Raw genomic sequence first — 14,140 nt, 5'->3', positions numbered from 1 at the left:
AGCGTAGGTTGAATGCCCAGTTTGGTAGTACAGGGATGGGACTTCAGCTATAGATTTTTTTCAGATTTTAGGTTTTTTTCCCCAATGTTAGGTTTGGGCAGATTGACAATACAGAGCTAAGATCTTCTGTAGCTCTAAATTCTCATGATTCTCAGGAGTCAGAGTTTAAAATTAACGTTGTGATAATTTTTGTACACTGCAGCACAGCTCATGTCAATTTTAGCGTTTCATGTGCTTAACAGTACCTAAAATTATGCCACATAAGCTAGTTGTATCTGATAACTTAATAATGGTATTGCACAAAAAATGCCCCGCCAAGTATTTATAATGATGAATTGAGGAAAATGGGGGATAAAGGCATTTAAATGTCTTTTTCTGCACATTGTCATGCATACTGGACAGCATTGTTGAAATGGGCCTCTTAATGATACTGTATATGTAGCCATTTGGATTTAATTGGCATCCACTTTAATTAGATGTTTGTTTCAAAAATTGAGCTGTGCCCTGTATCGCTTGAATTTCACCCTTAGAATTGCTGGAATATGAATAAAAATTGCTGCTTCTGCATCCTTTTTATTTTTTTTTTTAATGTTCAGTTTTAGAAAGATTTAGTCTTGAAAACAGAGAAGTCAGTTAATGTTGTCATACCCAGTCTATATTTCTGCATTGGAGAGATAGATATCGTCCTACCTGGGGGAGGAATTTTGTCAGAGGGTGTTAGAAAGGGTTTTCTCTGTGCACACCAACGAGTGGGATGCATCTCTGTAGCCAAAGTGGAAAATGCTCCTAGTATAGCATACCTTACACCACCAGTAAAACAAAACCAAAAGCCTTTTCTGGGTTGACTCATACCAATTCAGTCTGTGGGAAAAAAAAAAAAAAAGATCTACCACCAAAGCTCTTTCTATAGCAGCTCTTGAATATTGGGGTCTTGGGAGTCATCCTGTTAGGTTCTGTAGTAATTTTTCTTGCCAGTACAAGAACATTTTTCCCCAAAGCATTTGGTAAGCAGTGGTTTCATGTTTTGTTTTAAGTTGGAAGCTTCTGAGTTCAAAAGACGTTCCCCGCCGCCCACAGGTAGCAATGTACGTGTGTGTTCAGAAGGACACTTCAGAGTTTTTCAGCTAAGCTTGCTCTAATCGAGTTTCAAAGCAGTATTTAAATGCAAATAGTTAAAAGGAACTTTGGTATATTGTATTAACAATAATATTATGTAAGAAATATTGGAAGTTGATGTCATAATATTTAAATAACTGTGTTTTAATAAAGCAGAATTGTTGAGGTTTTTTTCTTCCAAGGTTGTAATCTTTTCCATTCCTAGCCTAGTATTTACTAGCTTTGTGACTTATCCCTACTATTTTTACTCTTGCTTTCTCTTCCTACAGTAATTCGCAGAGTGATGTTCTGAACAATGTAGTGGAATAACCTCACTTGTCCTAGATCACTTGAAACTTTGGACAGCAATTTGAAGATGATTTAGTTACCATAGGCTGTGAGATGGTGGATGCTGTGAGTCAGATATTGTTTGATGCAGTAATGGGATAGAGGTTTAAGTCTGCAGTGCTTAACATGCAGCCCCTCTTCAAAAATGAATGACTAACTATGCAGTGAACCCCTATATACACTTTGAAATGTGGCTGTTGGGTTAGATCGTTAAATAAAATATTTGCAGAACCTTGTGGGTTTGAGGTCATGTTTTCAGCAAATTTCTGTAATCCTCATGATTATATGAATAGTCCTCATATATATATTTATATATATGAGACATGTCATACCTACCAGCTTTCCCTAAATGACAAGAGTTCTTAGCTGTTCTCAGTGACTGTAAGCAGCTCTTAACATGCAGGTATCTTGCTGTTTAGTTAGCCAAGTGGTTTATGATTTGGCTTTGCTGTCTGAGCAGGTGCTGGTAGATAATAATGAAAGGTTTTGTAAACAAGATTTCTCTATGTAATGAACCATGGCTAATGGTAGAATTAAAAAAAAAAAAAGGCAAAATGAAGACACTTACATGCTAACAGAGGAAAATGTGTTAAAAGAACAGCCTTAGTATTCACATCTTCATAATGGGCATTTTGAATTCAATACTTCTGTTTTTATTTTGGTGTTTAGTTCCTTTACTCTTCAATCAATTCCATTTATTAAATATGTAAGGTCTTTAACATTTATATGCTGTAACAGTCACAGTTGGGCAAGATTCTAAGAAATCCCTGCAACATGTTTCTGTATTTTTTTCATGCTCCTCCAGCTAACAGAATTTGGATTTAATTTTTTGGGAGTAATTTATGCTGCTATTTTGGATATGGCTTTTTTGTGTGTAAGAGGCATTAATTTTTTTCTAGCCTGTCTTCTGGAACAAACAACTAGTCAGATTTTTACAGATGCCTGAAGGTTGAAGGAATTTACTTTGAAAAGCATGACAACTACCAGTATTCTGGATGCAGGAAAAGAGGCATTCTGGTGCACAGCAAACTGTTTCTCAAATTAAAAATCAAGTTGCATTAGCATTTTAGAATTGATTAATCAGAATAATGTGGAAATGGTCATGCAGTTATATTCTGCTGATTTTACTTCAGGATTTTTTTAGCTTGTATATACACTTAATTTTTATTTCATTCTCTCCAGTGACAAAATACTGATTTTTTTTTTTTTTTCAATAGGAGGAAAAAAAATTAAAAATTGATTTATAGAATAATAGCAGCTACTGCATGGGATTGATGCAAACTTTCCCTAATCTAAACCAGTCCCAAAGGGATTTGACTAGTGAGTTTATGTTACTACACTGTGTAGTGCGTGAGATGGTCACTGTTTGTCAGAGTATAACATGCAAATTGGTGCTTTTCCCTTTAGCCATACCCCTTCAAGGTGGCTACACGCACTTTCCAGGTGGTCTCTGAGGTGGCTTCTCTGCTGGTGCAGGAGACTTGAGATCTGGCAGGTACCTGTGGTACTTTTAAGCAACAGTGCAGAGATGGTACGAGGTAGCTGTGTTATTGGGCTGCAGTTAGTTGTTTACTACAGATTTCAAAGGAATACTGGAAACTCATACCAGTAATTCTTTTCCCTTATTAACCCAGGATTCTGGGGGAGGCAAATGTCTGTCTTTCGTATTTCTTGTAAGTGATCAGAACAGTGTTGGAGAGCAGATGTGTGTCCTTCTTACTTGATGATCTTAACTGTGAACGCGTTTTATGCTGCGTTTAAAGGTTATTAAAGGTAGTAGCATCTTGTACAATTTAGCAATATTTAATTATAGAATTCAGCTCCAAGTGTATGGAAAGACTCTGTTTAACTTCTTCTCTCCTGGCATCTGAGTATGTGTATCACATCGTACCAGAAATAACTCGGTGTCTTTACAGTTCCGTTCATATTTTATTTAACAGCAAAAATACAAGCACAGATAACTATAGGCTGGTTTGAGATGTCTTGGTTTGATCAATGAAATGAAGTATGGGCAAATAAAGATTATTTCTCTCTCTTAAATTCTTAACTCTGTTGTCCTAAGTCCCTCTGAAGTAAGTGGGAGTGCAGCACAAGTACCAGCTGATTGTCTGGATATTGGCAGTAGCACGAGAGCTCCTCTGCCTATTGCAGCGTTTGTGCTAAGTGTCATACAGGTATTGTAAAGGTGTGAGGGGAGATAATGCTTGTGCTGACCTGTCTACAACTTAAGTGAAGGAAAGGGAAGGAATAAGCACTGTGTTTAAAAATAAAGTTGGAAGGCAAATCGATGCATTCCTCTTTTGATCTTTGTCACTATAGACAAGTAGCGGCTTTCCATCTGTTCTTTCATTTTCCTTTGCATCTTTCTTTGCAATTCTTCTAATGCACGTACACATATATTTAGTTCTGCCCTTCATTATTCTTTTGTCATTGTTTCCATTTCACTTTCCCTGTGTTTCATTCCTGTATCTTTCTTGTTTAGACCAAGTGGAGGATCCAGCTGGCAGTAGCAGCCATGTAGGACCCTTCAGGAACCTGATGGTAAGTGCACGTGTGTACTTATACTCAGGCTTCCACCAGGTTCTGTATTCTGAGGAATTTTCCCCTTCCTGCAGACACATGTTAGTTCTTGACGTCTTAAAATTGTAAGAAAATGAAGGGACAGACCTCGGGCTACTCATTGATACCCTTTATATCAGAATAGTAGGTTGTGTTTTTCACTGAAAATCTACATGAAGAAAATGATGCAAACTTTCAGTTTTATATGGATTTAAAAAGCGCTTTGAGAACACATGGAGGAAAGTCTATCAAAAGCTAGTAAGTATCTTCAAAAGTTCCTGAATTCCAGGTATGTGGAAGCTGGGAGAGCATACCAGGGAAGTATTGCTTTGGTATTCCTTGATTCTTAAATTCTTTTCCTGGGCATCTTCTGTTGAACATTCAGGGCCATGACATGGATGCATCTGGGACAGCCGTTGCCATGCTTCAGTGTAGTGGATTCTTCTAACCTTTACAAAAAAAGCTGCAACCTAGACAATGAACAAACTAAAGCTGGTAAAAGGAAAATGTTAAAAATTGGTTGGTGTCTCTAGTTGGTATTTGTCAGAAATCCATCTGACGCGTCTGAAATTATGTAAGTACGCAAGCAATTTTGCTTGCTGTTCTGAGCAGGGGCAAGTAGGTGCTAGATAAATCTTCTCTTCAATGCGTTTATGCTTAAAGGCCACAAGAACTGGAAGCATTTCCAGCTGTATCAGTGAGCAGGTTGCATTTTTTTTTTTCTTTCTTTTTTTTTCCTTAGGAGTGTGGCAGGAGAACTTGCAACTTAGCTCCTTTCCATCAGTAACGTAAGGAAGTATGTGACTTAAGTAACTCAATTTTGTGTACAAATCCTGCTATTCTAGTGATTTCCCAGGTTATAATTGGATTTGAGGTACTATAAATATTATATTCTATAAACAGACGACACTTTGGACAACCAATGCACACTTTAGCACTTGTGAGTGATTTTTGTTGTTGCTTTTACATGCTTTACCTCGCACTTTAAAGAGTGCAGTATATTTCTAATCTTGTTATAGGAAAGAAGTAATTGGGTCTTGGTTTGAGGGCTTTTACAGTAACCTGTCATTATGCTGAAATTCAGTGCTGCTGCAGAATTAGATGTAGAATTGCCCAATGACTTCATCTGCAATACCATTATATGCTACACCATCTAGTAAACAGTTGTCTCTAGCCGTGGCCGAGTTTGGCATAGATGAGAGGGGCCTGTGGACCAATCTTTTCCTTCTTGTTTCCAGTCTTACCTGTAGAGATGAGAAATGAATCTAGAATTTTGTCATTGAAGTCAAGATACTGATGTTGGTCTTCAAATGATAAGTGGTCTTCAAAAAAGCTGATGGCTCGTGAAGTTTTAGCTGTTAAATACGTTTTGTTACATCGCTCCTAAGGTGTGTTGTGATGCATGTTTGTTTCCCTAGGACTGTGTTGAAATTTTACATTTAGACCTTTTACCTAGAAATGGAACTGTTGATTGTGTTACTGTACATTCCAAGACCGATTTCAGGTGACTTGGCAGATATTTCTGGAAAGTGATTTGAAATTCTTCCTGCTTGGGTCTTGGTGCTACCGGTTGTAATTACAAACATTAGAGGTGCTGATAAGAAAAAATTACGTTCAAACTGGACATTCAGTAGCCTATTGGGTAAAGATGCGCTTAAACTCCTTATGCCTGTGTGAACACTAAGATAGTGCTAAATCTTCTGGCAACTTGCAGGTGTTTGGTATAAAATACAATTGAATATTGTTCATTGTGGCAGGTTTAGACACTGGGATGTTAGAATATTTGAGGATATTATGAGATACTGGCTAGTTCATTGTAGGAAGGATGCATGTGTATTTTCCAAAGGTAACAGAACTTCGTTTGGAGTGACTGTTGTTGGTTTCTCAGACTAAAAACTGTTAAATTGGAATAAGAAAATGGAAAAAAAAAAAAAAAAAAGATAATTACGTACTTGAAACTGAAACATACTGGAATTTGGGGAGAGCCTGTGAAAACTGAGTGCCCTGAGAGGAAATATAGATAGTGATTTGGGTAGAATAGAATGTTCAAATAAAAACAAGCGTTTCCTTTTAAAGCTGACCCGTCTCTGATCTGTTCTAATGGAGGGGGTGCATACTGGGAAATTTCCATTTTTAATAGAGGAACATTTTTTTTAAAGGCTTTTCAGTTTCTTGGCTCAAGATGTGAAGAACGTTTTCAAGGGAAGAAGGGAGGAACTTGTTGACAGGATTGTGAGTTGGAAGAACGTGCTTCTAAGTAACAGATAGATTTAGGGCTATGGTGGAAAGGTCAGTGTGTTAAGAAGTAGCATTTTGTGTGTCAGAGGAAGCAAAGGAGGAATTTGGGTTGCTGCTTCTGGACGATTCCCATTCCTAAGAGGTAGCGTGCAAAGTTTCAGAGGAGATTGGTGTCTAGACCACGGTGTTGTATGTGAAGTAACCAGTCTGTATGGAGGATATGGTCTCTGCAGTGAATTGAATTGGAAGACCTTGAAGGTGCATTTGTTATTACATAGTCCATAATTTTTATATATTATAGGACCGAATCTTAAAGATTAATGGGAAAAATTAGCAGTATAACTTTGTGTTACACTGGTAAATGAAGTTTTCAATGTCTTTACATCTTGCGTCACTAATTAGGTCTTCACATAATGCCGTTTGGCCCTAATCTTTGGTGTGTTCATCATCCTGTGAAACTAATACGTGCTTCTTACTTTTGCTGACAGAAGGCGTTAGCAAACTTGTTTGTTAGTGAACACGATGAAATATCTTTATATTTTACTGTTACCCAGTTCCATCTAATTTGATTTTACTGTCTTTGCCTTGTTGATCGAGATTGTGCTGCTTTTATTCCTAGTGTTATTCCTTCATTGCTTTTATTGTAACTCTCTTCAAGTTGTTATTCAGAATGTTCATACAAGTAGAGAAGCTCCTATGGGTTTATACTTCATAAGGTCTTCCAATTAACATTAAGGATTAATAGTATATGAAGAAATTTAATATTTTCCATATATTTGTAGGAGGTACAGTAATTTAACAGCTATATGAAGGTTTTGGGCAACTGTATGATCTGAGCTGGTTAACTCTGGACAATGCATTTCTGTTACAGTCTATTCTTGCTTTGAAAGTGTCTTTGGAGTCTTAGGTTTTTAGAAACTCGTTATCTTTACTTTTAATTTCTTCTGGGCTCTGGAGACTTACTGCTTTATCTGAATGCTGTCCTTTTTACTGATCTGTCATTTGTATTCCTCAGGAAAACAGGGTTTCTACAGAAGTGTGTTATATTCCAAAGCTGGGTGTTTTAATTCTGCCACTGAAATATGAAAAACAAAAATGGTTGAGCAGGAGTAATAACTGTTCGTTTTTTATTTCTCAGGAAAGAAAAAGACTCAGGAAGGTAAAAACAAGGGAAAGAAGGCAGTGGATACAAAGCAGAAAAAGGCTGATTTGGATTCTGCTTCTGCAGATATGAGGGATTCTAAAGAGAGTGAGTTCTCAAGTATATCATTTTTTTCCTTCTGTCTTTTTAAATCAAGGGACACTGTGTTGTGTTTAGTGTGTCAGCATGATATGTTAGTGTAGTGAAGTGAACATGTTTATGTTGTTTGCTGAAACTTTTTTCTTAGTAAGGAACATGGATATCAGAAGTATGTCATTAAATCTGCAACTCTAATGTACTGTAAAATTTAGACATGAATACAAACTCCTTAGAATAGAAGAGTAGAGCAGAGTGCTTATTCTAAAATAACGTCTGTGGAGCTTAGTTGTGCAGTCTTTATTTATTGCTATTTAACAGAAGTCAGTGTCATGGGGAAAAAATGCAGTATTAATGCACCAGCTTGCTAAGCATGCTGTTTGTCCTAAAGATTATCCACAAAGGTTGTTTATAAATTGGCTTGGCTTTTTTCACATAGTATCTATGTAAAAAATGCCTGAAAGATATATTTTAAATACGTAGGTTTTTGTCTGTTTTTACAAGAATGTAAAATTTGCCACTGCTGTGTAATGGATAATGTTTAAAGCCCTGAATAGGTACTGGTTTCTTTCAAGCTTCTTTCCTTGAACTTCTTTGGACCCATGACTCTTCCATTCCTTCACCATGTGGTCCTTTCTGCTTGCACAACACGTGCACCACTGTTCCAGGTGACTGTGCCCCAGCTAGAGAATGGAGAGGAACTTCTTGCTCTATGCATGTAACCACTTCTGCAACACAGTGTGAATCCAAAGATTCTCTGTTATGTACAGGCTGTTGCCTACTTTTTGCTGAAGTTCCAGAAAAGAAATTTCTAAACAGAGTTTTACTCTCAGTACTGAATTGCAACAGTGAGAAGCAGTGGTATTGTGTTGGGTCATAAATGTTGGATATGTTGTGTTAGAGGAGAAGGTAGAAGAAAGGTGTAGCGTACTTTGAAGTGTTTGGTAAAAATGTCTCATGCTTTGCTTTTCATACTTCGTGTATCAGGTCACAAAGAGGAAGATGAAACGCCTTCGGTTTCCGCTGTACTGTCCCTGGAACAAACAGCCGTGATTCAGGAAATGGTAAATCAAGATGTTCTTCCAAAGCTGATGATCCCTAGTCCCACCAGTGAACCACAAATGATAACCGAAGACAAACAAGGAGAAGTAATAAACTGTGCATCAGATGATTTAGATGATGATGAAGAGGAGGATGATGATGAAGAGGAAGATGAGGAGGAGATAGAAGATACCAGTTTTTCTAAAGAAAACGCTGAAATGCCTTTGATATGTGAAGAAAAGTTGGACTCTCTGGAAGAACAAAAGAGTACATCAGAAGAATCTCCAGAAAGCTCTCCAAAGAAGAAACTTGTTGTGAAAATTCCGAAAGCAAGAGGTGACTCAAATGGTGATGTTCAGGAAACCTTCATGTTTCCCTGTCAGCATTGTGAGAGGAAGTTTACAACAAAGCAAGGACTTGAACGCCACATGCACATCCACATATCTACTGTTAACCATGCTTTCAAGTGTCGATACTGTGGGAAAGCCTTTGGTACTCAAATTAACAGGCGAAGACATGAGCGACGCCATGAGGCAGGGCCAAAAAGGAAACCGTTCTTAACACTGACGTCATCACAACATTTGGATAATGTTGCTGATAACCAAGTGATTGTGGATGATGGTCTTAAAGATGACCTGAACGTTTCTAGTCTTGTGCAAGAGACGGTTGTCTTGGATTCTGAGAAAGTTTCCCAAGAAATGTCTAACTCAGCTTTTGCTGAGGAAAACAAGGAGCCCAAAGAATTGCATCCATGCAAATACTGCAAAAAGGTTTTTGGAACTCACACCAACATGCGGAGGCACCAGCGTAGGGTTCATGAGCGTCATCTTATTCCCAAAGGTGTCAGAAGAAAAGGATTCTTTACTGAAGAGCCACCACTTCAGACAGAGCAGGCGCCGCCAGTCCAGAGCGTGTATATTGCAAGTACAGAAATAGAAGAGGAAGGTGAAGTAGATGATGTCTATATTATGGATATTTCCAGCAATATTTCTGAAAACTTAAATTATTACATTGATGGTAAAATTCAGTCCAACAGCAGCACTAGCAATTGTGATGTGATTCAGATGGAGTCCAACTCTGCAGATTTATATGGACTAAATTGTATAATCAGTCCAGTCACGGTGGAAATTTCCCCGAATTTAAAGGTTACGCAAGCACATGTGAACGAACCTCCTAAGGAGCCCTCTAGCAGTGGGAGCAATGAATCCAAAAAGAGGAGAACTGCCAGCCCTCCTCTTGTACCAAAAATAAAAACTGAAATAGACCCAGAACCTATAACTCCTACTAGTTCTTTAAATCTTCCTCTTAGCATTTCAACAGAAAGCTTACCTTTTCATAAAGAAAAAGGTGTTTATTTGTCATCAAAATTAAAACAGCTTCTTCAGACACAGGACAGTAAGAAGATAACTCCATCAAGTGAAATCCCTAAACTAGGACCTTCTGTTACATCATCGCCTATTTTGCCTCCGGTATCCAGTAGATTTAAAAGAAGGACCAGCTCTCCTCCCAGTTCTCCACAGCACAGTCCAGTACTTCGAGACTTTGTCAAATCAAGTGAGGGAAAAACTGTGTGGAATGATAATATTCGGAGTTCAAAAATGCCAAAGTTAGAAAGCCACAGCAACTCACCTGCTTGGAGCTTGACTGGAAGGGAGGAAAAAGAGACTTCGAGCCCTCTTTGCTTTGAAGACTATAAAATATCAAAAGACTGGACAGCAGCTCCGACTTTTGGCAGTGTGTGCAACCAGCAGCCACTGGATTTATCTAGTGGTGTGAAACAAAGGTCTGATGTCAAAAATAAGAATCAGGTTCCCTGGGAATCTGTTTTAGATTTAAGTGTGCATAAGAAGCCTTGCAGCGATGCTGAAATTAGGGAATATAAAGAAAATTCCCTACAGCCAACCTGTAGTGGTGTTAAAAAGAAGAAACCAACCACTTGCATGTTACAGAAGGTTCTGCTGAATGAGTATAACGGGACGGATGCAGCCACCGACAGCACACTCGGCGTAAACAGGAGTGCGAGCCCAAGCAAATCCCTGGAGCCTCAGGCAGAACCTGACATGGATCCCAGTCTAGCTGCATCGTCTTCTGTTGACACTCAGACCCTTAGTTCCTCTGTTTCCCCTGCGCCACAGGCACCTGCTGTACCTTCCATGTGCCAGCTGCCTCCTTTGCTAACACCAACCAATCCTCCTTCCCCACCGCCCTGCCCGCCCGTGTTAACGGTTGCTACGTCACCTCCTCCCCTTCTTCCAACAATGCCGTTACCAATTCCAGACGTCTCTGCCAGCGCCACTAACACTTCTTCTTGTCCGTCGCCACTTTCTAACACTACTACCCAGTCCCCTCTACCAGTTCTTTCACCTACAGTTTCTCCTTCTCCATCTCCTGTTCCTTCTGTCGAACCTCTTATTTCTGCAGCTTCGCCTGGTCCTCCTACGCTCTCTTCCTCATCTTCCTCCTCCTCGTCCTCCTCTTTCTCCTCCTCTTCATCTTCATCGTCTCCATCTCCACCTCCTCTTTCTGTAGTTTCTTCTGTTGTTTCCTCTGCTGATAATCTTGAGAACACTCTCCCAATAATAAAACAGGAAGAAGCTGAAAATGAACAAGAGAAGGCAAGAGAAGATCCTCATACTTCAAGTGAATCAGGAGTAGTGCAGGAAACATTCAATAAAAGCTTTGTGTGCAATGTCTGTGAATCACCTTTCCTTTCCATTAAAGACCTAACGAAGCATTTATCCATTCATGCTGAAGAATGGCCCTTCAAATGTGAATTCTGTGTACAGCTTTTTAGGGATAAAACAGACTTGTCAGAACATCGCTTTCTGCTTCATGGAGTAGGAAATATCTTTGTTTGCTCGGTCTGTAAAAAGGAATTTGCTTTTTTGTGCAATTTGCAACAGCATCAGCGGGATCTCCATCCAGACAAAGAGTGCACACATCATGAGTTTGAAAGTGGGACTTTGAGACCCCAGAATTTTACTGACCCCAGTAAGGCGAACGTGGAGCACATGCAGAGCCTGCCAGAAGATTCTTTGGAACCTTCTAAAGAGGAGGAAGATGAAGATCTAAATGATTCTTCTGAGGAGCTTTATACTACTATAAAAATAATGGCTTCTGGAGTAAAATCTAAAGATCCAGATGTTCGTATGGGCCTCAATCAACACTACCCAAGCTTTAAACCCCCTCCGTTTCAGTATCACCATCGTAATCCTATGGGTATTGGAGTTACTGCAACAAACTTCACGACCCACAATATTCCACAGACTTTTACTACTGCCATTCGATGCACAAAATGTGGAAAAAGTGTTGATAACATGCCTGAGTTACACAAACACATATTGGCCTGTGCGTCTGCCAGTGATAAAAAGAGATACACACCTAAAAAAAATCCTGTACCACTGAAACAGACAGTGCAGCCTAAGAATGGCATGGTTGTTATAGCTGGCCCTGGAAAGAATGCCTTCAGACGAATGGGTCAGCCTAAAAGACTTAATTTCAATGTTGAGCTTAGTAAAATGTCCTCAAATAAACTAAAAATAAGTGCATTGAAAAAGAAAAACCAACTTGTCCAGAAAGCTATCTTGCAAAAAAAGAAATCTGCCCAGCAGAAGGCAGAACTGAAAAATAATCCATCCGAGTCAGACTCTCACATCTGCCCCTACTGTAATAGAGAGTTTACTTACATTGGAAGTTTGAACAAACATGCATCATACAGCTGTCCCAAAAAACCCATCTCTCCCTCCTCTAAAAAGAATTCTTCAAAAAAAAGTGCAAGTTCTTCACCTGCAAGCAGTGAAAAAGGCGGCAGCCAGCGTAGGCGAACAGCAGATGCAGAAATCAAAATGCAAAGCATGCAGCCTCACTTGGGCAAGACAAGAGCACGAACCTCAGGACCTTCACAAATCCAGCTTCCCTCGGCATCCTTCAAATCAAAACAAAACGTTAAATTTGTACCTCCCATTCGGTCTAAAAAGCCAAATTCATCTTCGTCATTAAGGAACTCTAGTCCTGTAAGAGTGTCCAAAATGTCTCATGTTGATGGGAAAAAAACTAAGGTGGTCGCTAAGAACAGTTCCTCTGGAATCTCAAGCAAAGCGTCCCGGAAATTGCACGTCAGAATACAAAGGAATAATAAAGCTGTTTTGCCAAGTAGGTCTGCTGTGGCGAGTAAGAAAAAGGCAGACAGATTCACTGTAAAATGTAGAGAGAGAATTGGAGGACCTATTACACGAAGCCTGCAGCAGGCAGCAAATGCAGAGGCAGCAGAAAACAAAAGAGATGAAAGCAGTACAAAGCAAGAACTAAAAGATTTCAGGTAAGCATTTAATTTGAAGTTGAAACAACACAGGAACACGTTGCTTGCTGTTTTGCCAATTTTTCTTGGTCTTTTTTGAGTTTCTCATACTTAAATAAAACAAAGGTTGCATTTCCCGCAACACGGTTAAGTAGCTCAGTCGTGCTGAGGTATGATGTACATACTTGATGCATTTTGTCATGTTGTCATGAAATAATACGTAATTTGTATAGAGAATGTCTTTAATTATAAACTGAACTGAAAACTCTGGAAAAAAATGTCAGTATCTGAGTGCAAATAAACTTAACGTCATTAAACTTAATGTTATTGGAGACATTGACCTTGTATTTGCTGTCTACCAGATATGGTGGCCCGAAATCATTCTAGATTTAGTTTATGGCGGTTCGCTAAGCTAAAAATCGTGACTGCATTTTTTACTCACTAAAATAACTTGCATTGTTGTTTTTTAATAAAAAGCATTCTCTGCCTATTATATTAAAAAAAAAAACCCAAACCATGACCAAATACTTCAAAAATGTATGTTCATACTAACTGAGTCAGATCATTAAATACTTAATATAAGGGAAATAGACGTGTAAGAAGTTACACGAATATGTACATTTGTTAGAAGTATCATGCCTTTATGTTTCAGTATAAACAAATTTTATAATTAAAGTTCTATTTGTTTTTGAGAAGAAGCATTTTAATCACAAGAAAGGGTAATACTTCAATAAATAAATAAAATCTTAATCTACGTGCCTGAGTCCCGACTTATGTCTTCATGTAGTCTCTCAAATCAATAGGATATTTTGCAAAGTGTTTATAACCTTTATTAGCGTGCTCCTGCCCTGCTGTTCTTGGAAACAAGTGTCTGATTTGCTGAGTAACTTTCACAAAGCTCACTGGTCATGAAGAGTTCTTTTGGGTTTGGTAACTGCAGCGCATGGCTGTGCTTCACACCAGATTTATGGCTGAATGTAGTATTTCTTTATCAAAATAATTGATAGTGGAGGAGGGGCAGGAACTGGGAGCCTCCTTCAGAAGAAGTGTCCCCTAGCAGAGTTTAAGAAGTGTCAAAATCCAAACTGTTTGCAGCTTTTGTCTTACAGTGAAGACCTCCTAGGTGGAAATTTTGAGGAAATACTTTGTAGAGTAAAGATTCAATATAACAGAATTATTTCCAAGTGCCTAGAGGGGAATTTGACTTAAAATAGTCAATACCCAAATTAGGATGTGTTGAAGGAGAAGAATGTTACTTGGAGACTAATGGTGTAAAAAATGCCTTTAAAGAACAAGAAATGTCTTCTAGGCCTGTTCTCTTGGGA

General features: G+C 38.6%; 1 protein-coding gene across 2 annotated transcripts in view; it reads left to right on the top strand.

The window, feature by feature from the left end:
* Positions 1-14,140, top strand: part of PRDM2 (PR/SET domain 2) — a 61,302-nt gene that overhangs the window by 35,032 nt on the left and 12,130 nt on the right. The window contains exons 6-7 of one of the 2 annotated variants that reach the window (XM_086476130.1): positions 7,379-7,489; positions 8,465-12,836. In XM_086476130.1, coding sequence (XP_086332256.1) covers positions 7,379-7,489; positions 8,465-12,836 — 4,483 coding nt within the window. Of the gene's footprint in view, positions 1-7,378; positions 7,490-8,464; positions 13,020-14,140 lie in introns of those variants that run through there. The other variant, XM_086476131.1, reaches the window with a different exon arrangement.

The sequence above is a fragment of the Leptosomus discolor genome, chromosome 20 (assembly GCF_034619465.1).
Source record: "Leptosomus discolor isolate bLepDis1 chromosome 20, bLepDis1.hap2, whole genome shotgun sequence".
Taxonomy (NCBI): domain Eukaryota; kingdom Metazoa; phylum Chordata; class Aves; order Leptosomiformes; family Leptosomidae; genus Leptosomus; species Leptosomus discolor.
This window is presented reverse-complemented; position numbering and strand designations above follow the sequence as displayed.